Source organism: Ambystoma mexicanum, chromosome 11 (assembly GCF_040938575.1).
Source record: "Ambystoma mexicanum isolate Mex_15411 chromosome 11, UKY_AmexF1_1, whole genome shotgun sequence".
Classification (NCBI taxonomy): Eukaryota; Metazoa; Chordata; class Amphibia; order Caudata; family Ambystomatidae; genus Ambystoma; species Ambystoma mexicanum.
The window spans coordinates 1024376049-1024404039 of NC_090934.1; the positions used below are offsets into that span (position 1 = coordinate 1024376049).

Consider the following 27991-nt stretch of genomic DNA (forward strand, 5'->3'; position numbering starts at 1 on the left):
TTAAGAGAGGTTGCATACTGGCCACACATGGGGCAGGACCTTGACCAATACTTGAAGGGGTGTCTTGTGTGTGCACAATTTCAGCCATCATCCCTCACGCATCGTGCACCTCTCCAAAAGAGGGGGATGACACTGCCATGGTCAGATTTACAAATCGACTTTGTAGGCCCTGTGATTCGCTCGGCTAGGGGGAATAAGTACATGTTGACTGTGACATGCTTGTTTACCAAGTGGGTGGAATGTCTCCCAGCCCCAAATTGCAAGGCAGAAACTGCAGCTGCCTTGATGATTAACCACATCTTTTCCCGTTTTGGTCTACCTCAAAGGATTGAGTCAGACAGAGGTAGCCACTTCACCAGTGAAGTAATGACAAAGATGTGGGAGATACTGGGGGTCAAGAGAAAGCTGCATATTGCTTATAGACCAGCTTCTTCTGGGGCAGTAGAGAGATATAACCGGACAATTGTGAGCATATTAAAGAAGTTTGTGGCAGATTCTGGACCAAGTTGGGATATCCGATTACCTCTGGTCCTAATGGCCATCAGATCTACCCCTTCATCTGCAACCAAAATGTCACCATTTGAGTTGATGACTGGTCGCAAGATGGTGCTTCCCCAGCATTTGCTCTACAGGACCCAAGAGCAGACACTGATAAATGCCTCCACTACTCATGAGTATGTGGAGAATTTAAGGAAACACCTCCAACATGCTTTTGCTTACGTTCAGCGGAATCTAGAAAGATCGGCTGATAGCATGAAGACCCACTATGACCTGAAAACTTCCAGGAAGGAATATCAGGTGGGAGACCGGGTCTATCTATACAACTTCCAAAGGAACCAGGCCAAGCAGCGCAAATTTTTGCCTACATGGAAGGGACCCTTTGAGATCATCGACAAGATCTCCCCTGTGGCCTACAAGATCCGCATCCCCAAAGGCGGTTCGGCAGAGGGGGAAGACAAGTGGGTCCACATTAACCAGTTGAAATGTTGCCATCCCAGGCACACTCTGCAACAACTGGAGGAATCCTCTGGAATCCTAGCGGGCACTGTCTCAGACTAATTCAGTTCCAACCATAAAACATACCACATCTAGTCTCTAAAATATTGTGATTTGCATGAAACTGTCTCTTAGTTATACTGTTCTTTTTTCAAAATAAGAATGTAGTGTTTCGTTATGATGAAATGCATATGCTGCCCCACTATCTCAACAGTGGTGGAAATGTCCATGAATAGGTATTGCCGCTCTTCCTTTGTCGTCCTAGGAGAAAGAAAACCTGGAGACGGGCCAAGGAGGACGATCCGGAGACCGCGAGCAGAGACGCAATGGGCCCGGGGTACCGCTCAATCTTCCCATCAGGACCGGCGAGGAGAACCGATCGATCAGTACCGGATGGAGGAAAAGATGCTGAACTGTGCCATCTATTGGAAGAAGATGAGGAAACATCCCAGGTCTTGCGAGTCCCATTCGTGAAATAGAATGGCCATCGCAAGAGGGGGGCTTGTGGGATGTATTTACCCATGCATCCGAGCCATACCTCAAAACTGTGCAGTACTGACATAGAAAACATCATGATGGCCAGAGCTTCCCAGAAAATGCACAGGGAAATGCATGAAGAATAGGCTGCCACCCATTTTTGCCGATGTTATGGGCACAGAAGGACACTGCCTAAAACCACCATTGGACTACCCACACAGTAGTCTGAAACCATTGGGAATGGCAATGCTGATTGCCAAAAGCAAACCCATAACTGTGGAGAATTCATTTTCTTAAATCCCAAAAAGGGGTGCAGTACCAGTACTCACCACTATCCAAAAGCCGGCGTTTTAAAACCACCAGATTTTGTAGAAAACTGAATAAATGAACCCAAAGCAAGCCAAAGAAAGACTCACTGAGAGGTGGATCCAATCTAAAATTATATTCTGAAGTGACTTGAAGGTTTATAACAAGACTGGCTGAGCTGGGGATTTCAGCAGTTTAAGTAAATTTGGACTGAAAGACATTAAAAATCTCAAGGTTTAAGAGAAATGAGTGACCTACTTTGAGTGTCACATAGGTTGCAATTGTTTAAATGTCATAGTTTTGAACTTAGAATCAGCATTCTAGCTGCATATGTAAAAAAATTGTCTTGACTTAAACTGGGGAACAAAAAGTGACATTTTATCTGAAACCTGGCTTAAGGAACTGAATTCTGCCTGACAACTACCCCCATCAGGAGTGAAACTTGAGTCACAGCTGTGTTCCCAGGCCTAGCTGCCCTTTTGCTGCTCACACCAAAAGGGATATGACACTTCCCTGATTGAATTACCTGGGCTCTGCAGGAAATTGAACAAAGCCCTGTCCTGACTCAGGCAAATGTTTTATTGGCGGGAGTCGTAAATGGAGCTTCCTCTTGGCAGAAGCTGGGAGGGGCAGGGTCTCTGAGCTTGCCAGAAACTGGAAAGACTGGTTTCTGTACCATGTGACATGAAAAGATACACCTCTATAGCCAGAATATGGTTTTAGAAAAAGATGAATAACTCATAGAGTGGACATGTGAAAATTGTATAAATGACACCATAATTCTTGTGATTTTTCTGCCCACATTTTAAGAGGTTTTTAGAACCGGTGGCATGTTCAGGGGGGGTTTAGTGGAAAAGAGAATATTACTCAAAATGTGTGCATGTGAAAAATCTGACACTTCATCAACTAATGTCCATACCCTTTGCGCACATGTGTGTAAATTTGGGTCAATGTCCGGAATTGCAAAATCAGTTAAAAAGTGAAATATGTGCCATTTCTGAATGCAAGCCCCCAGGAAGAGCAAAGTTTGGACAGGGTATATCTCCTGTGATATGTGATGTGTGCATGTAATTTTAAACCAATGTTTACCTGTGCAAATATGTCTTTTGTTATCAAATATAGAATGTGTGCAATTTGACTGGGGAGTGTCCTCTCTGCAGGCTGTAAAATGACATCACTCTGACACAACTTAGCTCCCCCAATCAAATGAGAAATGGAAGTTTGACCAATTAGAAGCTGAGAGAGAGGTAGGGTCAGTGATGCTAGAACACACCCACATTCTAAACACATTAAAGCAGACAGACAGGACAGATAGGGACTTTCAAATCCATTTGCAGCTGGAAGCTCTGCCGGGAAATTCCATACTTTACCTCCATCAATCTCCAGAGAAAGCTGTGCAGAAAGATCCAGACTTTAAATCCCTCAATCTTCAGAATCCAGAGAGAGAGCAGACCCAGATCACTGTGAAGTGCAGAGACCAGAGGCGAGTCTAAAACCTGACCAGATCCATGGCGAGGCCCATTTCACTCAAGAATATAGTGTGAGTACCTAGAAAACTGTGCAGAACCAATCTCCTAGTTAAAATAATATAATTCAATCTAGTTTAATCTAAGTAGAACTGTCTCCTAACTGTCACCTGTCATTTGCAAAGCTGTCACCTGTGATTTTCTAGTTGCAAGCTGCACTTGTCTTTTTGAACTTTAAAATTTCAAATCTGAAAAACGACCTTTATTTAATCGCTCATATCTCCGTGACCGTTTGTGCTAGAGACTTGCAGTAACTTTCGTCTGGAAGCTGAGATCCTAGGCTTTCCTAGGACCCCAAAACGATATTGCTAGCCCTTGTAGTTCCTCTGTAATCGCACCAGACGCATTCGCAAATTTTACCGCGATTTGCAAATTTCTCCACTTGCAAAAAGATAGCTGCGTTTGCTTTCCTCTGAAAGAAATTCGTTTGCCTCATAAAAACCATCCCTGCATCATTGCTAGTGTGAGCCTGGACTAATATTAACTAGATACCACTCACCCTGAACCTCTGAAAGGGAATTAAAAGCATTTCCAGCATATTTCTCATCCATTGCTAGCACATATAAAAGCATTTGGGCCTGTGTTTTCAAAACTCCTATCTGTTTTCTTTAAGCGTGCTTGGGGGGGGGATTGAACTGAATTACATTGATTGCATTTCTGAGAACTGTGTGCTTTCCTCCCATTTCCTTGCATTGCATAAAGAGGGGGGGAGTGAATAGCCAGAGAAAAGTGATTACATTGTTTGGTTGAAATCATATTGAGTATTTTCTGTACTGCATTCATTGAATATTGCATCCACCTGAGCTTACATAAAGCATTCTTTACCACCTTCTTCTTTTGTTCCTATTTACCAGTGTGCTATCTTATCCATTTTATGTCAACTCATTAGTGATTATAAAGAAGTGTGCTGGTGCCAGATTCTCCGTTGTTCATCTTTATCATATCAGATTAAGTGTGATATTCAATTATTAATTTATTATAAAGTGTGATATCTATATCTATTGTTTAAATTATCAAATAAACCTTTTAACTTGCAAAACAGAACTACTTCTTGGCTCAGTGGGGTCAGGAGGATTCCAAGAGAGGGGTGTTATATAGGGGTAGTCATCCAGAATGCATGAACTGGACATAAAGGTATATCAATAAGGGTTTTCATTCAGTATTCTAGACTAGGCGTCGACTTAGCTGTAGTGTTGAATTGAATCCTCTTACAGTTGATTGCTTGGAGAAAACCTTTAGATCCAGGGTCATCTACCTCCTTAGCTCGGTTGTTTAGATGATTATGCCCCAGTGTGAGGGATTTGACTATCCGCACGGTGGGCGTGCACTCACCTGGGCTTTTTTGAAATATTATATGAAATTGAATGATGGTAGATCACCCTCTGGAAAAGATGTGGGGCTAATCCACACACATGTGTCTATGCTCATCATATGACATGCACATAGACCCATGTAGTCTGGGTGGACATAGCCTAAAGGCACAGTCCCCCTGTCATATTTAGCTGGGATCTGACAGGTGGAGTACACAATGCATCTCAGAAGAGGTGGGCCAAAACCTTCCACCTGCCATGGCAGCCTAATTACCTAAGCGAGGCTTCATGGATCCACCATGTCCTTTTGTTGAGACCTGAGCATGGTGGCAAAAATTAACATAAATATCATACTAATAGAGCGTACTTCAAACAGTCCCACATGGGGCCTGACTGCAAAGGTTAACAAAGGAGACAGGAACCCCCAACAGCCTTTGATATGCACTGTGTCAACCTGAAGCCAGCTCCCGCCCTTAGTATAAATGGACAGTGGCACGTCATGCCTGGGACTGCATATATATTACAGCAGTCATTCCCACAGGGGGGGCCCATTCAGATGGTACAAGTCTGTGGATGGATGGAGACAGAAAATCTGGTCTCACCACAGCTTCAAGGGAGACCTGCTGCTTTAATCGGGAACCACAGAGAGCTCCATTGACCATAGAGACCCTTTGATCCACAACAGACAGTAAGATAGTTGGGACTTACTATTACATGTTTTCACCCCTTTACCTTTTGTGTTGCAAAGCACTCTGGTTACGACCTCATGTATACAGGAGATTGTTGGAGGGGACCCATGACTAGTTCATTATACACCAATCCCTGTGGTCCCTTTGGCTTTAAGAGAGGGTTCAGACCCTCTTTTGGGCAGATCACCTGAAGACTTTTCAAGGAGTAGCAAGAATAACTTATCATTGGACCATGGCTGAATATGCAGTCTGCCTTCCATCTTGCGCCAATGAGGGAAGGCCAGGACCGCCACGAGGGAAGAAAGATCCCTCCCTTAAGCATCTCACAGGAAATAGAGGGAGATACTGAATTCAGAGGACCCTCTGGCCGCTCTAGAACCAGTACCCAGCCAGCACGCAGAGTGCCCTGTTGTGCTCTGAGGCAAGCTTTCTAGGTCGGTAGTGCCAGAGAGTCTCTGAACCAAACCAAGGACAAGGCAGCTGCCTGCAACATTCTGCTCAGCTTTGGGCCATCCATTTCAAAGGATGAAATTAGCGCAGTGAAGAAGCAAGGAGGAGTGCATCGACAAGCAACCACCAACGTCCGCCTCAAAGGATATTTTCAAGCCAGTTAAGCCCCTCGAGCTGCAACCAACTGCACGCTGTCCGAGACGTATCAACCAGTGCTTCAGAACCACCAACCAGCACTGAGACGATTCCTGACCCTGAGCCGCCATTTAGGCCACCTGCAGCCATCCGTCCAGCCTCGCTCGCTGAACTATCTGCCGCCTGATACTCGCAGCTGTCTCACGTCTTGAATTCTGTCGCAGAAGCTGCATCGTGCCCTGAAACCGACTCGACCCTGTGGAGCACCAAGAACATCTACAACACAATGTACATTGTTGTTATGTCCCCCTAGTCCTTCTCCGAATGCCCCTAGTGACATGTTATGACCCATTGCTCCCTTTGTGTTGAAACCAAGTATCCTTGAACTATTGCAATTAATTACGATTCCGTCTACCCTCATGTCAGTATCCGGAGTCCATCCCTTTTCTTTCTTTGGAAGTGTCTGTCCTCTGCATTCCTTTACAGGGCGGGTTGCATTTTGCAGTGTGCTAGAACTGTCTGTTGTGGTAATAATAGCTTATTGATCTGGTGCCGTTTATAGTCCGTATTCTTAAATCGATAGACAGGTCTAAATAGTGCATCGTTTAGAATACCTATTTCAGCTCTATTGTGCATGCTTCATCTGTGGTTCTCACACAGCTTTAAGCTTGCATTATTAGAGTCTCTGTACGGTGGCATAAATAACTGATAACTCCTAGTTATGACAGAGAGTTGAGATTGTACTACCAGTCACGGAGGCGAGTATTTTCCCTCGGCTTATTACCAATCCTATCGCTATTTATTCTCTTCCAGATCTAGGTGCGTTTGAGGGCAAGGTGTTCTTCTGCGATTCTTATCTCAGGGTAAAGGAGCTTAGAAATGGATAACAGCGGAGAATGAGACTAGAGGGATCCTCTGGGTATTTTCATAAAAGAGTCCATTTTGTAGCCGGATCTAACATTTAAACATGAAGTTGGACTGGGAATCGTAGAGGGGTGAGCTGCATTATGTGAGTAGTTTTGTTATTTTTCTTGAGCTATAGCAAAATGTTAAAAAAAGAAGAAGCATTAATACTCACCTCCCTCACTATTAATGACATCTTGACTCTCTATTATCATGACTAGGAGCAACTGGCATTGTTCACTTCCATGTCCAGGAACCACTCTACATAACATACACATGTATTTGCACATGTCCTGCTTGACGAATCATATCAAACACTGATGTTCTATATACTGAACCCTTTTGCACTTTACAACGCCTATATCACTCACATGACTCAAGGTACACGCTCATAGACGTCCCCGCTAAACCAACATCACGATTGATGGACTACCACTACAGCACTTGGCAAGCACTAACATGCATTCCATATCTGAAAAAATAATTTGAGGGTAGTTTGCAACCTCAATGTGTTTAACTGACAACTGAGCATGTGCAGAAAGGTGGGGGTTATAGAAGAAAGCAAAGTCTATGTGGGAATTGACCGTCAAGCACATTCTATGTAGACTAACTGAAGCGTAACAAAGTGCTTCCAGGTCATGCACTATCAAACATACACTACAGGCCTCCTGGCTTTCAGTCTTTACCTTGGAACATGGATTCAATGTCTGTTGAGCTAATTAAATACTTGTTTTTGTGGTTCCTTGCTGGGGTCTCTAGCCTTGAGAGTTATGAATGTCACATTTATATTTTGAAAGTCAACAAAGGGGTGCATTTGCCGGTCAACTAGATGCTGCAATCCACTGAAAGATGGTCTTTGCAACTTTCCCAAACAAATGCGGGAACTGACTTGTAGGCACATTTTGTATTTGTTCATTCCCAGCTGATTCGGCCAAGACAGTAATCGTATTTTCCTTTGAAGGATGGATTGTTGCGATAATTTCTACCCAAACATCATTGGGGAGAAGAAGGAGGGGTTCCAAATAGCCTCTTATTTCAAGCAGCGCTGGCACACACTGCAAGGTAACCCCAGTAGCTCCTGTGTACTTGAACCTTGATAGCATGACCCTGGTAGGAGAAGACCCCCAATATCTTGTTGTTCACAATACACCCTAAGTTCTGGGTCTGCAACCAGCTTCTCTACAAATGTTTGGACTGCATCCCCCATCATACCTCACCATTGACTATGCTGGTTAGGACTGATATGGGCTGTAGTCTAAAACCTCAGTGGAACTAAACGTTGGTGACAACTGTCCTAGGTCAATGCCACATCTCACAAATGTTGCTCCAGATGTAGCTGGAGTCATTAGAATGAAACCTCAAGAACCCATTTTGTACTCCAACATTTTTTAAATACCTATGCTGGGTTCACAAATATCTCTCAGAGGGGGCTTCTGAAGAACTTAGCATGGGGACATATCCATTCCCTGCATCTTGTTCCTAATTGGTCAATACAGTAAGAGGTCCCATTCAGAGCCGGCCTTGGGCAGGAGGTGGGCTGGGCAACCAACTGGGGCTCCATGCCCCCCAGGGCAGCATTAGCCCCGCCACACCAGCTCAGGGGAGTCTTTTAAGGGCTCCCCCGAGCTGCCACAGTGGGAGGAGGCGTGGCAGGCGTCCTTATGTTATTAAATGCGCCCGCTGCGGCGGTGCATTTAATAACAATCGGGTGTACTGATAGCACCCTGTTCACATGAAGATTACCTCCCTGCTCCGACGTAGGAGCGAGGAGGTTTTCATTGGAATAGGACGCTCCTGCGTTATGAGCGTTCTATTCCAGTGATTAACCCCCTGCATGACGCCGGAGCAGGGAGGGACAAAACAAATGTGGTGCTCCTGCCCCCCCCCAACCCTGCCTCTACCCCTGTTGACAAGGGCCACACGGTGAGGGTGGGCGCCAATTCGCCCAGGACGCTGCTGCCTCTAAGGCCGGCCCTGGTTCCATTGATAATCCCTGATTTGCGTCGAACCGCAACATGTTTTATGACAGGATTCACTCTTCAAATTGTTTTTGTATTCATCAAGCATTCGTTTTTCAAAAGCCTTATCTTGTCATCAAAACATGAATCCTATCACAGTGGCCATCAAATGCTTTCTGTTGCGATCTTCCCTCCCTTTGCCCTCAGAAAAATAGCTTTTGTCAGGCCGCCCTAAAGAGAACACATTGTATTTTCTCGTAATCGATACGTTTAAAAGTTACGCATTGCGAGCAAGTTTAATGGGCACGCAAACACTTTCTGGAAAGGTTTGGAGCATGTCCTCTACAGGACTGCGTATTACATCGATATGCAGGGACGGCTCTCACATTTTCTCGCGACACTTCTATGAAATGAGAGGCGTAACAAGCGAGCCACATAAAGCGTAACGTAGAGCGATGCTTATACATAACGAGGAAGCTGAGCACTTCCGGTGGTGCTTCACGGGGACATTCTTTTACTAAATGGCGCTTCCCTTTCAATGGCCTTAAACTAAAACACTTAACATTTACAAAATGGTGATGATGTTCAGACGTGCCATTTAAAGGCACATTTGGCCAAGTGCAGTTACAAAAAGACATTGCTGTAGTTTAGAGGAACGTGTGATGTGGCCAACACAGCCTTAACGCTTCTCCTTTTCCATGACTTGAGCCCCGCTTTTGCCTCAAACAGGGTGGCCCCCTAGTTTTATGACCACTCTTCTATCTCACCATCCTAGCCAGTGGCAGAGCAAGAGTGAGGGGAAAGGGGTTAGCAGCCCCTCCACCCCCCTGGCCGTCGGCCTGCTCCCAATGCCATGTGTGCAGGGGTGTTGCTAGGTCTGGAATAGGTCTGGGGCTACGCTAATGTTGAGACTGTCGGGACTCGGGGCTAGCTAGCCTTTTAGTTGTAGCTCCGGGGCTTCTATCCGGGGCTACAACCAAAAGATCCGGGGCTATAGCTCCATCAGCCCCCCTCTAGCAACGCCTTTGCATGTGTGGCTCCCCTACTTGCGGACGAGCCTTGTGCTCCAATGCAAGTGTGCAGCATGCTGTAAATGTCCACTACACATGTGCTCCTGCATCTGAGATTGCAAAGATATGGACAGCTTTTACCTTTTCTCTTCAGTGTGCTGCTGGGAAAATTGCACCTGACAAACATGTACAAGATGGCGGTCAGGGATAAGTTGTTTGTGACAAAATAAAATGTCGCTCCACTTGTGTCCACCGCAGAGGTCCGTTTGAGGGCAGTAGGGCCGTGCAGAAACATAAGTAATACAAAGTAACATTTTATTCCGGCGCCGATAAAGACTGCACGTGTGCCGCACACTAACAAGAGGGGAATGGTTTAGTAGATGTTATAGTGTGAGGACCACTCTGACGTTGGGCAGCCGAGCCGCTCCATACCTGCGCAGCACCACTGCTGAATAAGGGGAGGCCCACACGGAATAGAAGTTCGGTCTCAAACTCCACGTTATTGTGACTGCCCTCTTCCCCTATGCCCCCGTCACTTCCCCTCCCTTGGATCCCACCCCCACCCTAACCCAACTTCCACATAACGATGTGGATAAACTGTAATGTCCAAATATGACAACATTCCCCCTTTTAACCCATCTCTTCAATGAGTCTTATGGGTTTAGTCTTTGCGCAGATGGGGCGGCTTGCTCTTGGCAGTTCTGTACTGAAATGTGGGGGGGATGTCCGTGTGCCACTCACCATCATTATCTGTGACCTCTCCACCGGACACCTCCTCATCTCCACAGTATGAGTCCTCGGCATCTGTCCACGTTCCTTGGTCGTCACAGCCATCCTGTTCCTCCTCTGAGGCTTCCCAGGGTGACGCGCCCTCCCACCATTCCTTGAAGTGTGACACATTCCTTGTGATTGTCCTTCTGCTTCTACGGCTGTGACCATGGTGCCTTTTACTTTGGTTACTGTGAGGCAGTGGGTGCAAAGCGAGAGTTTTCCCTTCCTTCTTTGGGCCTGACATACCAGCACTCTGTCATCGGCCGCATTCTTCATTTTCTTTTTTTTTGGCTGTCTCTAGCCCTCAATTGTGTTGCAGCCATTCAGGGGTCTCTGTGGCAGCTGTGTCTGCAATCTGCAACCAAACAGGAGGTCGGCCGGGCATTTGTGAGTTGTGGCGGTAATCACGGAAGAGCTGGTACAATATTTGCTCGAAATGTCTGCAGGACAGATGCCACCTGCAGCGCTTTCTTGACATTACCCATGAAGCTTTCAGCCATTGGGCCATTGTCCGATTTTATTATTTGAGGGATTCCATATGCCGTGAGGATGCGGTCCAGAGCAGGGATAACCGCTGTTCCTGCCGTGGTTGGTACTATCTGTACTTCTAGGTATCTCAAGTATTCATCAACCACCACTAAGGCAGATGTGCCATCTCAGAGGGGTCCAAAATAGTCGACAGCCAGCTCCTCCCATACGCCCCCAGGGAGTGGTGACATCTGTAGGGGACTTGGGTGCGGTGCTGCCGATATGACGCTGCTGATTGAGCAATTCTTTAGGGTGTCTTCCACTTGTTTGTTCAGCCCTGGAAACCAGATTTTCTGACTCAGAAGTTTTTTTGTTGGGGCTATGCCTCTGTGTCCCTCGTGGGCCTGGTTAACCACTTGTTGACGTGAGCGTATGGCCCTTTGGGTGTCGTGCATGCAATAGATGGGGATGCAGAATTATTCTGACACCAAATAATCGAACCAACTCAGGAAGATGGCAAAGGTGCTATTTTATTAACAATGATCTAAAACAGGGAGTTACAACGGACAGCAACGGACGTTCGCTCAAGCTCTCAATGCATTTCTCATAAAAACATCCTTATATGCAAAAATACGGCAGACATGACGCCATACTATGTGGCAAATAAGAAAAACCTATGAGGAATTGTGATTGTACTCTACCTTTGCTCTCCTTCCCTCAGAAGTTCATTGTCTCTCATGCTCTGGTTCTCTCTAGGTTGGACTATTGTAACAGCCTCTTTCTAAATCTACTTGCCTCTAATCTCTGCCCTATGCAACTAATCCAGAACAGGACTGCAAGACTTGTCCTTGGCCTCAAGCCCTGGGATCGTATCTCTCCAGATCTGAAACCTCTCCATTGGTTCCCAGTGAATGCAAGGATTAAAAACCCTCTGCATTGTCCACAAGGCTTTCTGGGTCCTGGGTCCAAAATACCTTCAGCTATCCCTCCACAAATATCTACCCCTCAAGCTCTTCGCTCCTCTACCTCTAACTCCCACAGGGTCAGTCATTTTTCAAAGAAACAAGGTGGGGGTAGATCTCTGTCTTCGGCTGGGGCCTCCCTCTGGAGCAGCATCCCTGCCACTCTAAAACTTGAGGAGAACCATGCAGTAGGATGCCTTGGCTGGTGGGCGCTAACTCATGATGGACCTTTTGCTACCCTGTCCATTTCCTTGGGGGTCAACTCCTTGAGCACACTTCAGTACATTTTTTCTAGTTCCCCCACCTGTTACCTTTTCTGCAGTGTACAGCCACTCTGATGGTCGTGTCATCTTTGCTTTTGTCTGCAAATGTCGCTAGTGTTGGCAGGAGAGCATTTTCTGTATTGGATGTAGTATTCCGCTTCACTCTCGAGAGTGTTGTCTGCTTGCATCCCTGGATGCCTGGACAAGCAGTCTGCTGTGTTTTTATCTCCACCAGGTTTGTGAATGATCTTGAAGTTGTGTTCCTGCAGTCTGATGCCCCATTGTTCTATTTGCGGTGGCATTCTTGTATTCGGGTTGCCAAAAAGTGACAGTAAGGCCTGGTAGCCTTTCACGAGTGTAATATGTTGTCCTACTTTAAAAATGATGAAAGCGTTCACAGGCCCAGACTGCGACCATGTTCGGTATTTTAGGGTTTCTGGAATGTGGGGTGTTCCATAACATTGGGGGTGGGGAGGAAATAAAGAAATAAACAAAATAAACAAAAAAAACAGGGCCTGAGCAAGTAGCCTGCAGACAGTTTGGCCGCAAACAAGAACGGCACAAACAAACAGCACAGATCAGAAGTAAACGCTGCCCTACAGGACGAGCATGGCGGGCAGCGTGTACAATGGATCCCCATGGGGTCTGCCGGCTTTATGCTGGTGCATAAAGCTTGAGGACCCCATACTGATCTCCAGCATTTTCGCCGGCATAGAAATCCATGCTGGCACAACTGCTGGAACATTTTTATGGCGAAGAGTAAGGAAGGTGTTGGAAATGCAAGTTGCATTCCGCCCCTCCTCTGCGCCATCCTAATGATTGAATATTAGCCGTGGGGTCAACGGAAGGCATAAAAACCTTGCGCAAGGCTTTTACACCTTCCATTCAAGTGTTACAGCTCCTTAGTGTAAATTGTTGAGATGAACAATCTCCGTAACAACTGCAAAGATTTTCTCACCTAATTAAAACCCTGATATGTTTTAGTGAATAGTGGAATAAAAGGGTTGTAGGATACTGTTTAGGGATGCTGACTTGGAACCATGCTCAAAAGTGACAGGAATATTCTCCTCCAAAACTCGACTAAGGATTCAATGGAAGATGGTAGCTTTGCTAGAATGGGAATCCGGGACAAAACCCCCTGCAATGTGCCATGTTTCCTGTCAGGGAATCCATTGGCTGATTGGTTGTCTGTCTGGATAATGCCTATCTTTTGCACTATTAGGATGTCTGACTTTGTCAACTGCTGAAGTAGCAGTGATTGCCCAGAGTAGTCCATCTTCCAGCTTTGGGCTACCAACACCCTGATTACAGTAGCAGGATTGGGTCTCTCCTAATGGCACTCTGATCCTGAGTTAATACCGCTGCCTGCACATTGCATAGAGTGCAATCGCTCCTATCTGCAGTTGCTACTATTACCACAAGATCCTGAGATATCTGTTTATCTGCAGGTAAATTGCCATTTCCTATCACCGCCTTGAACTGTTGTTCTGTGGGAGCCCATACAAGAACATCAACCTGTGAAAACCCCTTCAGTGAAAACGTGGCACAAATGGCAATGCATTCCTTTTGAGGGCTGTTTGAGGAGTACCTAAGGGGGAGTTTTTGTTACAATGTGTTTCAAATTGTGCATTTTAAAGAATGTTTGTTTAGCAACATCGATCAAAACTACTAGCTGCACACAGAAAAAATTCAATAAATTGGCCTATTTTGACCAAGAGAAGTGGCCTACACCAGCGTTTTGGGTCTACAGTTCGGGCGCTGTCCTATGGGCCACTCCAAGCCTGGTGCAGCACTCAACCTGACCAGTCCCTTTGATCCTTCTGGTGTCCGGTCAAATGGTCGAAAATAAAAGATCGAATGACCATTTGATCGAAAGTCAAATGGTCGAAAAAAAAATGGTCGAATTTTTTATTTATTTATTTATTTATATATTTTTTTAGTTTTGTTTGGTAAAAGAAAATAAATATAGAAAAAGGGAGAGTGGGGGGAAACCCCCTCATAAAAAAAAATAAAAAAAATAATAAAATCGACCATTTTTTCGACCATTTGACTCTCTATCAAATGGCATTCGATCATTTGGTTTTCGACCAAATGACCTACAACCGATCCTTCTATGTAGAAACCACATGCATTCTACGGGTCTGGCCTTGCCTTTTTACTGATTGGCAGTTCGGGCGCTGTCCTATGGGCCACTCCAAGCCTGGTGAAGCACTCAGCCTGACCAGTCCCTTTGATCCTTCTATGCTGAAACCGCATGCATTCTACGGGTCTGGCCTTGCCTTTTTCTTTCTGATTGGCAGTTCGGGCGGGGTCCTTTGGGCCACTCCAAGCCTGGTGCAGCACTCAGCCTGACCAGTCCCTTTGATCCTTCTATGCAGAAACCGCATGCATTCTACGGGTCTGGCCTTGACTTTTTACTGATTGGCAGTTCGGGCCCTGTCCTATGGGCCACTCCAAGCCTGGTGCAGCACACAGCCTGACCAGTCCCTTTGATCCTTCTATGCAGAAACCACATGCATTCTACGGGTCTGGCCTTGCCTTTTTACTGATTGGCAGTTCGGGCGCTGTCCTATGGGCCACTCCAAGCCTGGTGCAGCACTCAGCCTGACCAGTCCCTTTGATCCTTCTATGCAAAAACCACATGCATTCTACGGGTCTGGCCTTGCCTTTTTACTGATTGGCAGTTCGGGCGCGGTCCTATGGGCCACTCCAATCCTGAGTGCAGCACTCAGCCCGACCAGTCCCTTTGATCCTGCTATGTAGAAACCACATGCATTCTACGGGTCTGACCTTGCCTTTTTACTGATTGGCAGTTCGGGCGCGGTCCTATGGGCCACTCCAAGCCTGGTGCAGCACTCAGCCTGACCAGTCCCTTTGATCCTTCTGGTGTCCGGTCAAATGGTCGAAAATAAAAGATCGAATGACCATTTGATAGAAAGTCAAATGGTCGAAAAAAAATTGTCGAATTTTTTAATTTATTTATTTATATATTTTTTTAGTTTTGTTTGGTAAAAAAAAATGTATACAGAAAAAGGGGGGCTGGGGCGAGGGGAACCCCCTCATAAAAAAAAAAGAATCGACCATTTTTTTGACCATTTGACTCTCGATCAAATGGCATTCGATCATTTGGTTTTCGACCAAATGACCTACAACCGATCCTTCTATGTAGAAACCACCTGCATTCTACGGGTCTGGCCTTGCCTTTTTACTGATTGGCAGTTCGGGCGCTGTCCTATGGGCCACTCCAAGCCTGGTGAAGCACTCAGCCTGACCAGTCCCTTTGATCCTTCTATGCAGAAACCGCATGCATTCTACGGGTCTGGCCTTGCCTTCTTCTTTCTGATTGGCAGTTCGGGCGGGGTCCTTTGGGCCACTCCAAGCTTGGTGCAGCACTCAGCATGACCAGTCCCTTTGATCCTTCCATGCAGAAACCGCATGCATTCTACGGGTCTGGCCTTGCCTTTTTACTGATTGGCAGTTCGGGCCCTGTCCTATGGGCCACTCCAAGCCTGGTGCAGCACTCAGCCTGACCAGTCCCTTTGATCCTTCTATGCAGAAACCACATGCATTCTACGGGTCTGGCCTTGCCTTTTTACTGATTGGCAGTTCGGGCGCTGTCCTTTGGGCCACTCCAGTCCTGAGTGCAGCACTCAGCCTGACTAGTCCCTTTGATCCTTCTATGCAGAAACCACATGCATTTTCGCCCATTGCTGCAGCATAAAAGCTTAATAACATTACAATCAGAAATGTCTTCACTAATCACCAAACTGAGCCTTCCAATCAACTAATGCCATTTTAGAGCAGCTAAGATCACAGTGAGGCGGCTGTATGACTGGGCACGCCTTTTCTATCCAGGCTAAGCTCTATGCATTGACCTCGGACTCCTCCCAAGACTCGCTTTGGGTCATTTAAGGTTTGGAAAGACCATTCATTCATTAATTATCCACCTAGTGCTGTGAAGACAGGGAGACACTGAGTCCTGCAGTTGTGATCTCTGGTAATACTGTACCAAGAGGCCCTTTCAATGGCAATGGTATGGGAGCTAGTATTGTAACATAATATTCTGCTGTGAAGACAGGGAGACGCTGAGTCCTGCAGTTGTGATCTCTGGTAATACTGTACCAAGAGGCCCTTTCAATGGCAATGGTATGGGAGCTAGTATTGTAACATAATATTCCATAATACAACATTCCATCTGCTTTAGAAGTCCTCTTTGTCCTAACAAGTTGCATATAAAAAGACAGTTTGCTGGAACTCTGATTGCATTTCTACAGTACTACATTGCAAAATAAAAGATTATATATCCTGGCTAAAGGATTGTCAGTAAAAGGTGTCGTATTGCCTCTTAAAATTAAAAAGCAGCATTTACAATGGAGTTCACCAAATGGCTCGTAATTAAGGCAAATGTTACTGTTTCTTGAGTACAGCCTTTAATAACTTTAGAAACCTTTACCTATCTCCGGTGTAACCCGCTGCACACTGACACCGTCCCGTCACATGGTCACACTGCCCTCCGTGGTGGCAGGGGCAATCCTGGCTGCAATTAATTCCATACTTCCCCCGAGAGCAGGGTTGGGCACAGACAGCTCCCTGCAGAGACAGGCGACAAGAAAGGGGATTATGCGTGATGACGCTGCACGGCTCTGTGTGTGTGTACACACACACACACACACACACACACACACACACACACACACACTCTGAATGAAGACAATAGTCAGTGCTTTAAGTGGACCGTGCCACCCGGGGCCGTGCCGCGGCAGTCTCTAAAAAGTGGGGCTGAGCCGGGGCTCTGCCGGGGCCCCTGGTCCCACCACAACATTGGCAGGATGCATTATCCCGTCGCAGCCGCAGACGCAACTGGAGATGCGCCCGCCATTAGGTCAGGCAAGCTGACAGAGGTGCCATCTAGCCACAGCGACGCTGTGAGTCGCTGGCACTTCTATCAGTTACTGCAACTTCCACTGGTGACCCCTCGCACCAGGGGTCACCAGAGGAAGTTACTGTGACTTTATTTCCCCAGGTCGCCGACGCTTCTTTATCCCTCTGTGAACCTGGGGATTCCAAAACATATTTAGAGGTTAAATAAAGATACTCTTAAAAATGACACAATTCAAGCAATCTTTTATAAAGCTTTGCCGACGGACAAAGACGCCTCAGGCTTTGTCCGTCGGCAAAGCTTTATCAAAGATGGCTTGAACTGTGTACTTTTCAAGCCATCTTTTATAAACATAGAAACGTTTTAAAAAGATGGCTTGAAAAGTACACAAACCATAAGGTATGCACACACATATATATAAATGTTATATATTTGTGTGCGTACCTTACTATGGTTTGTGTACTTTTCAAGCCATCTTTTATAAACATAGAAATATGTTACATATTTCTATGTTTATAAAATATGTCTCGTATATTACACAAACCATAGTAAGGGAGGCATACAAATATATAAATGCTTACATGCATTTATATATTTGTTTGCGTACCTTACTACAGTTTGTGTGCTTATTTAGGTCACGCCCATCCCATAAACCACGCCCCCTCGATTTCTTACCCCACTTATAGCCCTGACAATAGTGATGCTGTGTTGTGGCCCTGCAATGCACGTGGCGCTGTACAAACACACACACACACAAACATACGAAAACAGAAGGCAGGAAGAGTGGTGAGGACTGGCGTGCCTGCAGGGTTTTGTCCTTACACTGTAAAAGAGTACCCAGGATGGTATATCATTCAGCAGCAACCTGCCATCGCCAGGATTGAAGGGTCATGTAAGCCCGATGTGGGAACGCCCGTGCCGGTGCCCCTCAACCTTTCAGGAGCACCCACTCGATGGGAAACTCCCCAGCCACCTCAGCTAGCAGGTTCAGTAGGTGGTTTCAAGTGGCGCTTTGTGTAACTGAATGTGAGTAATGATTGGGCCGCAGCTTAGATTTATTTCTGTGGTTTTTCTAGACTGCGGCACTGTCTTTACAGTCCATCCGTTATGTTTCTGATTCTACTCGATGTTAGGAAAGAAGCGCTCGTTTTGGCGACGCAGTCCAGAGAGGAAAAACAGATCTAACCCTGGCCGTGCAAATAAATCACCCATCAGAACAGCTACTTGCTTTGTTCCATTTCAAAAGCCCAGGAGAGCACTCTTTTCATGTATTCAATGGTATGGCTGGCACCTGGGAAGGAAGTGGCTACCCCAAGGGAAGCCCTGACGAAAAACACATTACACAGCTCAATTATTGAGTCTTGTCCAGGTGCACATCTCAGCACCAATTGCAGGGATCTCCTCCACAAATTAAGAACTTCATGTATTTTACTGACCAGTGAAATAAGGGGTGACAGGCTAGGGTTTAGGGTGTTCATTTGGAGGCTGCAGTAGTTCAGTAAATGCTCCCCACTCAGATGTCCTAATGACTGATGATGGTTGGAATGCTTTTTTGCACAGTAAGAATTGTATTTGGCTTTCATTCCTCTTAAGTGTAGTTCTGAATATTATGACACCTGTAATTTCCTGAATTGTATTCTAGTATAATGGCTTTTTATGTTTCTTGTAATTGAATGAATTGTAAGAGATCTTGCTCAATTGTAATGAAATGTTTTGAACATTGTATTCTAATCTTGTTTAACTTTGTCGAATTATTTGTTAAAGGTTATTTGATTAACCATAAAATAAAAAAATAAAAAAAACGTGGGGCCTGCCTTAAAAGTGATAGGAATGTTCTCATCCGAAAACTCAACTACTGCTTCATTGCATGAGTGTAACTTTGCTGCACTGTGAATTCTTAAGAAAATCCCCTGTAATATGCAATGTTTCCTGTTAGGGTAGCCGTACGTTGATTGGTTGACAATCTTTATGACGTCGATTTTTGGCAGTATGAAGACATTTGACTAGAAATTGTCGCTGCTGGAGTAGCAGAGACTTCTCCATTCTTCTCCATGAAAAATGTGGAATGGTCCATGCTGTCAACACCCTGATTACAGTAGCAGGACTGGATCTCTCCTAATGGCACTCTTATCCTGAGTAAATACAGCTGCTTGCACACTACATGGAGTGCAGGCTCTCCTATCTGCACTTGCTGCCATTCCCACAAGAGCCCCAGTGGTCCTGAGCCATCTGCCTGACAGGTGGAGTGCTATCTCTTATTATCCTCTTAAATTGCTGTTCTGGGGGAACCCATTAGAGAACAGCAAACCTGGGGACAATCTTTTTTTCCCTTCAAATATTTGTTTATTGTGATCCGCAAATGAAACGACATTACAGAGTAATACAATGAACTAAGCAACCAAACAGATCAACATGAATGGTTTTTAACTTTCACTGAAGATCAGGACAAGGACCCCCGTCCCACCATAACGATAGAGTAGAGGGAGGCACAGACAGAGTGGAATAGTAGGAAATGAGAGTTGTCGTCCAAATAGAGAGAAGAGGGAAGCAAAGGGTGCCTACAACGAAAAGGAAGAGAAGAACCTTAAAGAAGAAGGCCCCACCCGCCTCACAGCCCACCCACCCCTCCCCAGGCGTCCAGAATGTGTAAGTGTTCACGGTCGTGCGGGCCACCATTCCAAGCAATAGTTCTCCTCACATGCAGATCGAGCAGAGGGCTCTGTGGGTTACATTCGTGGTCTGACTTGCCTACTGGGTGTCTATACTCAGTTAGCTGTGCCTACGCTCGCCATGCATCCACCACTAGGGCCGCTAGTCTTTCCATGTCATAGATTTCTTTTGTGTTACGCAACCATTCATCCTTGTTTGGGAGGGATGGGGCCTTCCATCTAATTGTGACACACACACGGGCCGCTAGAAGGAGGTTTCTGGGCATGTGCGGGAGAAGGCAGTACCTCTCTTCGATCGCGTCCAACCTGAAAAGGACTAGCAGAGGGGTCAAGTGTCTATGTATCCCTTCCACCTGATAAATCCATCCCAGGATTTCTTTCCAAAAGATCTGTATGTGTGGGCAGGCCCACCATTGGTGCCAGTATGTGCCGTCTTGCGTGCAGCCCCTCCAGCAATAGGGGGGAGATCCCTTTATACATTCTTGCCAACCTTTGGGGAGTCAGATGCCATTGCACGAGGATGCGACAGTTGTGAATTTTGTATTGTGTGGCGATAGAGGATTTCCATACTGCCCTGTGGATAGCCTCCCAACCTTTCTGCTCATCCTCAAGCCTCAGCTCTGCATCCCATTTGGCCTTCATACTGGGGGGTGGGAGGGGTCCTCTGTTTATGAGAGCACTATATATCTTGGCTATGAGCCCTTTGGTGCCTGTGTGCATGTTTAATATGTTCGCAAGTGGGGTCAGCGGGCGTTGTAGTTGACCCTTCCACCTTTTATCTAAAAGAACCCCTCTTAGCTGGAGGAATGGCAACGATTATATTTTCAGGCCCTGTTGTGCGTTCTCTAGCTCGTCCTTGGTTAGAAAGACGCCATCCCTCCACATTTGTCCTGCTCTAACCAAGCCTTGTTCGTACTTGGGCTGGATACTTAGTGGCTCTGCGATGGCGGCGGGGCCCATATGCAGCTGAGGGGCGAAGGCCAGGTAGTTACTCCTGTCATGCTGCTGTTGCCCATGTCCCAGACGGACCAACGCGACTTCAATACCGGGTGTTCCCTGGCCCTCCGTGGGATTTCCTTGCAGGGCGACCACAACCACTCCCCCAGGGCTACAGGGGCAAAGAGGCCATTCTCAAGGCCCACCCATTGCTTCTCTTATGTGGCTCACTAGGATACGCAGCTGTGCTGCCACATAGTAATTGTGGAAGTCAGGGTAGGCCCCCCCTTCTCCTTTGGGAGAATGAGGGTGCTGTATTTAATTCGAGGCCTTTTATCCTCCCAGAGGAAAGCTAGCCGTTTTTGACATCATTTTTTTAAAAGGCTAGAATCTCCGCCCCTTACTTGTTTTTTGGGACCCAGCGTGTACCTGCAGGAGCTTTATACTCTGTGGGGGTTTAAAGTAGTGAATAGCAGGCTGACCCTTAGTCAGAGATGAGCGCCTAACCCACTGAGCTATGCATACAGTTATTACTCTATTTCCCTGGGTGTCACTAAACGCTCGCTCTTGCAGGACCAAGCAACACTGCATGCTGTCCTTCTTGTGAAGAAAGGTTGGCCGTTTTAACTAGAGATAGGAGGGAAGTGAAGGGGGGATAGCTCAGGGGAAACGTGCTCGCCTTGGAAACAAGATGACACTGAGCACCACAGGATCGATCCCCGGGTCCGCGCTTAGAAACGTCTGGGTATTAAGTGCGTTATAAATAACCTATCATATCATATCCTAGGTCAACCAACTCACATCCGATTCAAGCCTATGAAAGAAATGGGGTGTTCTAATTAGGTTGAATAATCACAATCGTGTGGACATGAATTGCTTCAAATTGGTGACACCTAGCTCTGACCCTTAGCATGCATTTCTCTATTAATTTACTTTGATTTCATTGTTTTATTTTACGTCTTTCTGAAATGGGGCCTTTATTCGGATTTGGATACATTCTTCCAGATTTGAGACAATTAGAGCCTTTGCTTGGAACTGAACTGCATAGTAAACAGTATGAAAAGAGCCTTTTAAAAAACAGTTTGCCACCCCCCCCCTCATGAGACAGCTTTGCCTGATTCCAAGCACCATTTGAGTACAGCGCTTTAAGACTTGCCCGGCACTACTTTTAATACTGCCATTAGTTGCAGATCTCGAGCTCATATTTTAGGGCGCTATTCCAGCACATCTAGTGGCGCTTCTTGTAAGTCACACCCACCACATTTGATTTAAACGGTCAAGGCCTACAGATTAACATTTTGTTTCTTGAGGCCGCCATGTTCTTGCAGCTAGTCCATGTGCTGTTTCTCGTTTTGTGGACATCAATTTTAACCTAATGACTAAGGTGTTGCAGTACCGCTCTTTAGTCCCGCAAAGGGCCTTGAAAAAGTTTAAGTGAACACCTGGTTTTCCACTGACCCTCGCTGCATAGAGATTTAATTTCTGGACTGTGTTCTCAACCCTTCTCACGACGATACCAGACAGACTCACTGTGGGAGTATCCACCAGGGATCCTGGACTGCCATGCAGATACAGGGCCTACAGATCAGCTAAAGACCAATCGGGGAGTTATCCTCCTCCTAAGTATTCAGGGGAAGGAATACTGAGCTGTGGTTGCTCGAGAGGATCGCAGTAGAGTGATATTGCATAGTTTTTATTCCAAATCATGTCTTTGGAATTATTTTAGGAATGTTTATGGCTTTTCTGTTCTAATGTCTTATCCACAGTTTAGCTAAAACATAATGTTGCGACAGTGTTCTCTCACTTATCAAATAGTGAACCAGGTATTTATGGAAACCAGATTGTCTGTCTAAGGGCTGTGAATGTAGGGGACTTTAGAAGGACCACCTCTGGACCTCAGCACAATTCCCAGGGGCTCACAGACCAATCTCCAGCCCCACACTAAAACTCACATTCTGTCCTGTGTGGCCGGGTCAGGTTGTCTGGGTTTAAGGCCTGAATCCCACTCCACGCCAATCGGAGTGGGTGGATATTTTGATATGGTGTGTGGGTAGGTTAATCTGAGCTTCCTTCTTGAGTCTCGCTGACGCTTGTGGGAAATCTGTGTATTTTGGCCCCTGTAGGCATCAAGCCTTCATATCTGAGTCATTCCACTCACCACCCTACATCATTCCATCTGCCTGGTCTACAAACCTAGATCTAAGAGGTGCGCTTGAAACTTATGTGGTCCATTCACCTGGACATTCAGAGGTAAGGATAATGATATGATACGATAAGTCATTTATAACGTACCGGAACAAAAGTGTTCCTTGGCGCGATGTGCACAAGTGTTTCTAGGCGCGAGAGCAAATTAGCATATTAAGGGAATAGGCAAATAGCCAACTGCCTGTTCAGCACCCAATAAAGATGTATTAACCCTTTCTCCAGTCTAGCAAGACCACATGGCAATTCTGGCTTTCTAATGCATCCCCCCACATCCTCCCTGCTCTCCTCCCTCCCCAGGCAACTACACCTGCCATCAACTAGGTTATCAACCCCACTCTCAAAAGCAATCTAACTCTTTCCAGCTCATCTACTCAGGATAGCCCATCAGACCTCCATCACAAGCTCCTCACAAATCACAGCATGCCAAACCCACTGGCACGCCCCAACACTTCATACACTGGCACCGCCAGCACTACATGCACCACAACAAAGCTATCCTGGTGATTCTTCCGCCGCACTCAAGCACATTCCACACACCGGCCAAGCTTCTGCCTGCCTCCGTCCTTGCAGATCACTCCCCATTTTCACAACCCTTCCTCCCACACTCTTTTTGAGTCAGACTCCTCAAGACTTACATTTTGCCTGATGGACCAACAACACAAAGGTAATCATTCTAATAGCCTTGGGCAAATCTTTGGTGCCCGCGAAAAACATGAGGCATCCACTCTGGTATTACCCAAATTGACCCACTACAATTGACTGAATGACCTAATTGGTCGAATTTTAATGATCCTAATCGACCTTTTTCACAATTGACCTTTTATTTTTTTATAGTTATAGTGGGTTGGTTTCGTATTATAAATAATACAAGGGGTTTGGGTGGGGGGTTGTGGATTGGGTGGGGGGTGCGGGAGGTACTAATTGACCTTTAAAATTCGGTCAATTGTGCAAAAGGTCAATTGTCATTCGGACAATTGTAACTCGGTCAATTCGTATACAACCTCCACTCTAGCTTGGCTGCTCCTGGAGGATGATAGGGTCTATCCCACACACAATTTGGGATCTGAATCTATTTGCCAAAAGGAGGCAGAACATGAGCAAACCTCCCCAAAACTGAATATAGCATACCAGTCACCAAAAAGGGAGCAGCAGAAAACAAGAATAGTGTGGGGATAGATGGGGAAGGGGAGTAAAGCGGAGGCAGATAGAGAAATGGGTGGAGGCTCCGGATAAAGGGGCCGAGGTTGGGCAATTTGGGGGGGAGGGAAAAACCAAAAAATGTGATCATCATGCTTATGGGAACAAAAAGAGATACACCCCTCATGTGGCCCAATTGGCCTAGACCTAGGTCTTTGGACGCGTGTTGACCTGCAGCAACCCCTTGGAACAGTGCTGTTGATCAAGCCAGGCTGGGGTTGTGAAACATGGCTTTTGTGTTTCCTGTCCATTATAAAAAGTGATAAAAGAAAGTCACTTTGCACTGCAAAAATACACTTTGCACCACTCTGTCGATCGGGGTGTTTGTAGTTGGGTGTGCAAAGTCACTGTGCACCATGCTAAAAAATCCATGAATCAGGCCCCAGATGTCCAGTTACAACTGGTTTCTACTTCCCCTAGTTCCTGGCAAATGTTCTTTCCCCATCTACTGTAATGCATGGCAAACATTCCAGTTGATTTGAGTTGTGTCTTGGAAGTGGGTATTTGGGTCTAAGGATCTCTGTTGATCTCTGACTTCAGTTGGTATTTGTATTCATCTTGTAGAATTTCACATTTTTTCAACCTGGACATATATAGCCCAATGTTAAAAAAAAAAAATCGATGTCAACAAAACCTATGCTGGATCTGGGTACCATGGAAACTATGTGAGACAATTCCATGAAGAAGACACAACTGTCAGAAGAAGGGGGCCTTGGTCAAACCCAGCATGGGCGCTTCTATACCTACCTTCCAACCTGCCGGGCACGCGCACTCGCCAGTGACATGATGGCAGGTCCCCCCGTTCTGACACGGGCACCGCTGCTCACACTGGACGCCATGACTGCCAGGTGGGCAGAGCTCCTCACAGCTGAAAAAGAAAGGACTACATTGTGAGGTCAAACAAGAAGATTCACAGAAGTCATGCCCTACCTACAGGGCTCAGCTGCAGGACACGCACAAGAGAACGGCCACATTAAAGACTTGATTGTAACCTGAAGGTCAAACATTCGAATTGCTGTAACGCAGCTCAATGAGTTAATGTACCTGCTGCAGAAAGCTGGGTGATATCTCAGACTTTCATCCTTCTGAGGATGTTAACAATATTCCCGATAAGCAGTATAATGAACACCTACCTATTCAAGTTTAGGGGCATACGCCATTTTCATTATGCTCTATCAATGCAATACATCAGAAAAGCACACATCAAATTTCCAGGTCAAAATGCCCCCACCCCAATAGCTGATTTTATTATGATAGCGAGATAAAATTAATCAGTTGAGGCAATCAAATCATCAACTTTCAGGGGAAAAAAATAAGGAAACAAAACCCGCTGCAAAATATGCACTTAACACTGCAACGGGGAAATGATGAGACAAGCACTTTCTGCTGCTTTTATTTTTATTTTTACTTTGGGTTTTGTCTTTGATGAAACAAATTGTCTGCACTGCTGTAGAAAAGCGACACGATAAAATATCCAATTACGAGCCCGGAGGACTGCGGCAGAAGCGTCTTGTTAACGGATGGCGGTGCTCTCTGAAGGCGAGCGTCCGTCCATACCTGGAGGCTCCTGGCGCTGAACGTGCTAGCACCGCGGCTGCGCTGAGGGCTTCTCAAACCATCACCAGAGCCTGAACGTGCCCTGGGCTGCACCTTAGCGATGACCCGTGCTTTAAGTGGGCCGGGCCAGCCGGGGCCAGGCCCTGGCAGTTTCCAAAAAGTGGGGCTGAGCCGGGGCCCTGCTGGGGCCCCTGGTCCCACCACCACATTGCCCATTGCAGCTGCGACGGGAGCTGCACCCGCCATTAATTCAGGCAGGAGTGCCAGCCAACCACAGGCTGGCACTTCTGTCAGTCACTAACTTCCTCTGGTGACCCATCGTGCGAGGGGTCACCAGAGGTTACTGTCCCTTTGTTTCCCCAGGTCGCTGAGGCGTCTTTAACCCTCGGCGAACCTGGGGATTCCGTGACATATTTCGAGGTTTGAAAAGTACACAATTCAATTAATCTTTTATAAAGCTTTACCGACCGACAAAGACTCGTCAAAGCTTTATAAAAGATGCATTGAATTGTGTACTTTTCAAGTCATCTTTTATAAACCTCGAAATGTTTAAAAAACATGGCTTGAAAAGTACTCAAACCATAAGGTATGCATTGAATTGAATTGAATTGATATTTTATGCAAACAAATATATAAATGTTATATATTTATATGCGTACCTTACTATGGTTTGTGTACTTTTCAAGCCATCTTTTTACAAACATAGAAATATGTTACATATTTCTATGTTTATAAAAGATGTCTTGCATACTACACAAACCATAGCAAGGCACACATACAAATATATAAATGCTTACATGCATTTCTATATTATTTTGCGTACCTTACTATGGTTTGTGTACTTTTTTATGCCACACCCATCCCACAAGCCACGCCCCCAAATTAGGTTGCCCCTCGAGTTCTTACCCCACTTAAAGTCCTTGGAGGGGGTTTATGCAAGCATGCCCTCCTTTGCCGTGGCATAGTAGCCACTGACAAAGGTCTTGATGCAAGAAACAAAATGTCACATCGTGCGCACAGACCCTCTCCCTCCATCCCAACTGCATAATTTACAGGTCTAATTGCAGAGCGTACCTTCACGTCCACTGGAGGCGGGGAGGGTCGGACTATCAGCAATATGGACCAATAGATGTTCATTGTAACCCAAATCAATGCTACAGCTCCAAGGCATGTAATCAGTGTGACGAAACAAAACCACCTCCTCCTGCCCCCACCTGCAAGGCTAAAAACGTTGGGGTCATCTTCGACTCCACACTCTTCTTCTCTCCTCACATCTCTGACGCCTCTAAGAAGTCACACTTCCAGCTGCACCTTCTCAGAGGTATTCTTCCTTTCCTCTTTTTCCCCCAGAAGCTCACTGTCCCCAGAGCTCTGGTTCTCTCTAGGTTGGACTATTGCAACAGTTTCTTTCTAAATCTGCCTGCTTCTACTCTCTGCCCTCTGCAACTCATCCAGAACAGGACTGCAAGACTTGTCCTTGGCCTCAAGCCCAGGGATCGTATCTCTCCAGGACTGACATCTCTGTACTGGCTCCCAGTGGCTGTGAGGATTAAGTTCAAAACCCTCTGCATTGCCCACAAGGCCTTTTGGAGCCTGGGGCCTGAATACCTTCAACTGTCTCTTCCTAAATATCGTCCTCCTCGTGCTCTTCGCTCATCCACCTCCAACTCCCTCAGGGTCAGTCGCTTCTCCAAACAACAAGTTAGTGGTAGATCTCTCTCTTCGGCAGGGGCCTCCCTCTGGAACGGCCTCCCTGAAACTTGAGGAGAACCATCTCCGGTTACGGAAGCACCTTAAAACCTTCCTCTTTGCTCCTGCTTTTTCTCCCCCTCTCCCCTGCTGAATTCCTGGTTGAAACTGAGATTGCACTGGTTACCCACCAGTTGCACACCTGCACTGCCTCCCTGGCAACCCCCGCACTTGGTGACTGTTTCTGTATCCCTACAGTCCCCCTACCAGAACTTATGTCTGCACTTCCTGGCACTTGCCCCAGTTGGCCGTATTTTATTTCTCTATTTATTGTTTTATCCGTTGTATTGCACTGTCCCCTTAACCCTTCCCCCTCGCTCTTTTCCCCTTCCTATGCACTTGTGCGATCTGAATGACACTGGGCCTAGTTAGATCGTTGTCTGTCTTCCCTCTGTTCCCCCTCCCTTGCCTCGTTGCTCCTTGAAACATTTGTGTATAGGCGAGTTATAAATGTCATATCATATCATATCATGGGTACTTATTGTATAGTGCTGTGTTATGTTATGTTAAATTATGTATAACGCGCCAAAGCCCTCGGGCGTCCAGGCGCTGTGTGAGCGCTAAGTGGGGGTACT

General features: G+C 46.2%; 1 protein-coding gene across 9 annotated transcripts in view; it reads right to left on the bottom strand.

Annotated features, from left to right (window-relative positions):
* Window positions 1-27991, bottom strand: part of MEGF11 (multiple EGF like domains 11) — a 2301522-nt gene that overhangs the window by 834245 nt on the left and 1439286 nt on the right. For all 9 annotated transcript variants that reach the window (XM_069624261.1, XM_069624259.1, XM_069624260.1 and 6 more), the window contains 2 exons: window positions 24858-24978; window positions 16678-16814 (listed from right to left, as the gene is read on the bottom strand). In XM_069624261.1, the coding sequence (XP_069480362.1) occupies window positions 16678-16814; window positions 24858-24978 (258 nt within the window). The remainder of the gene's footprint in view (window positions 1-16677; window positions 16815-24857; window positions 24979-27991) is intronic.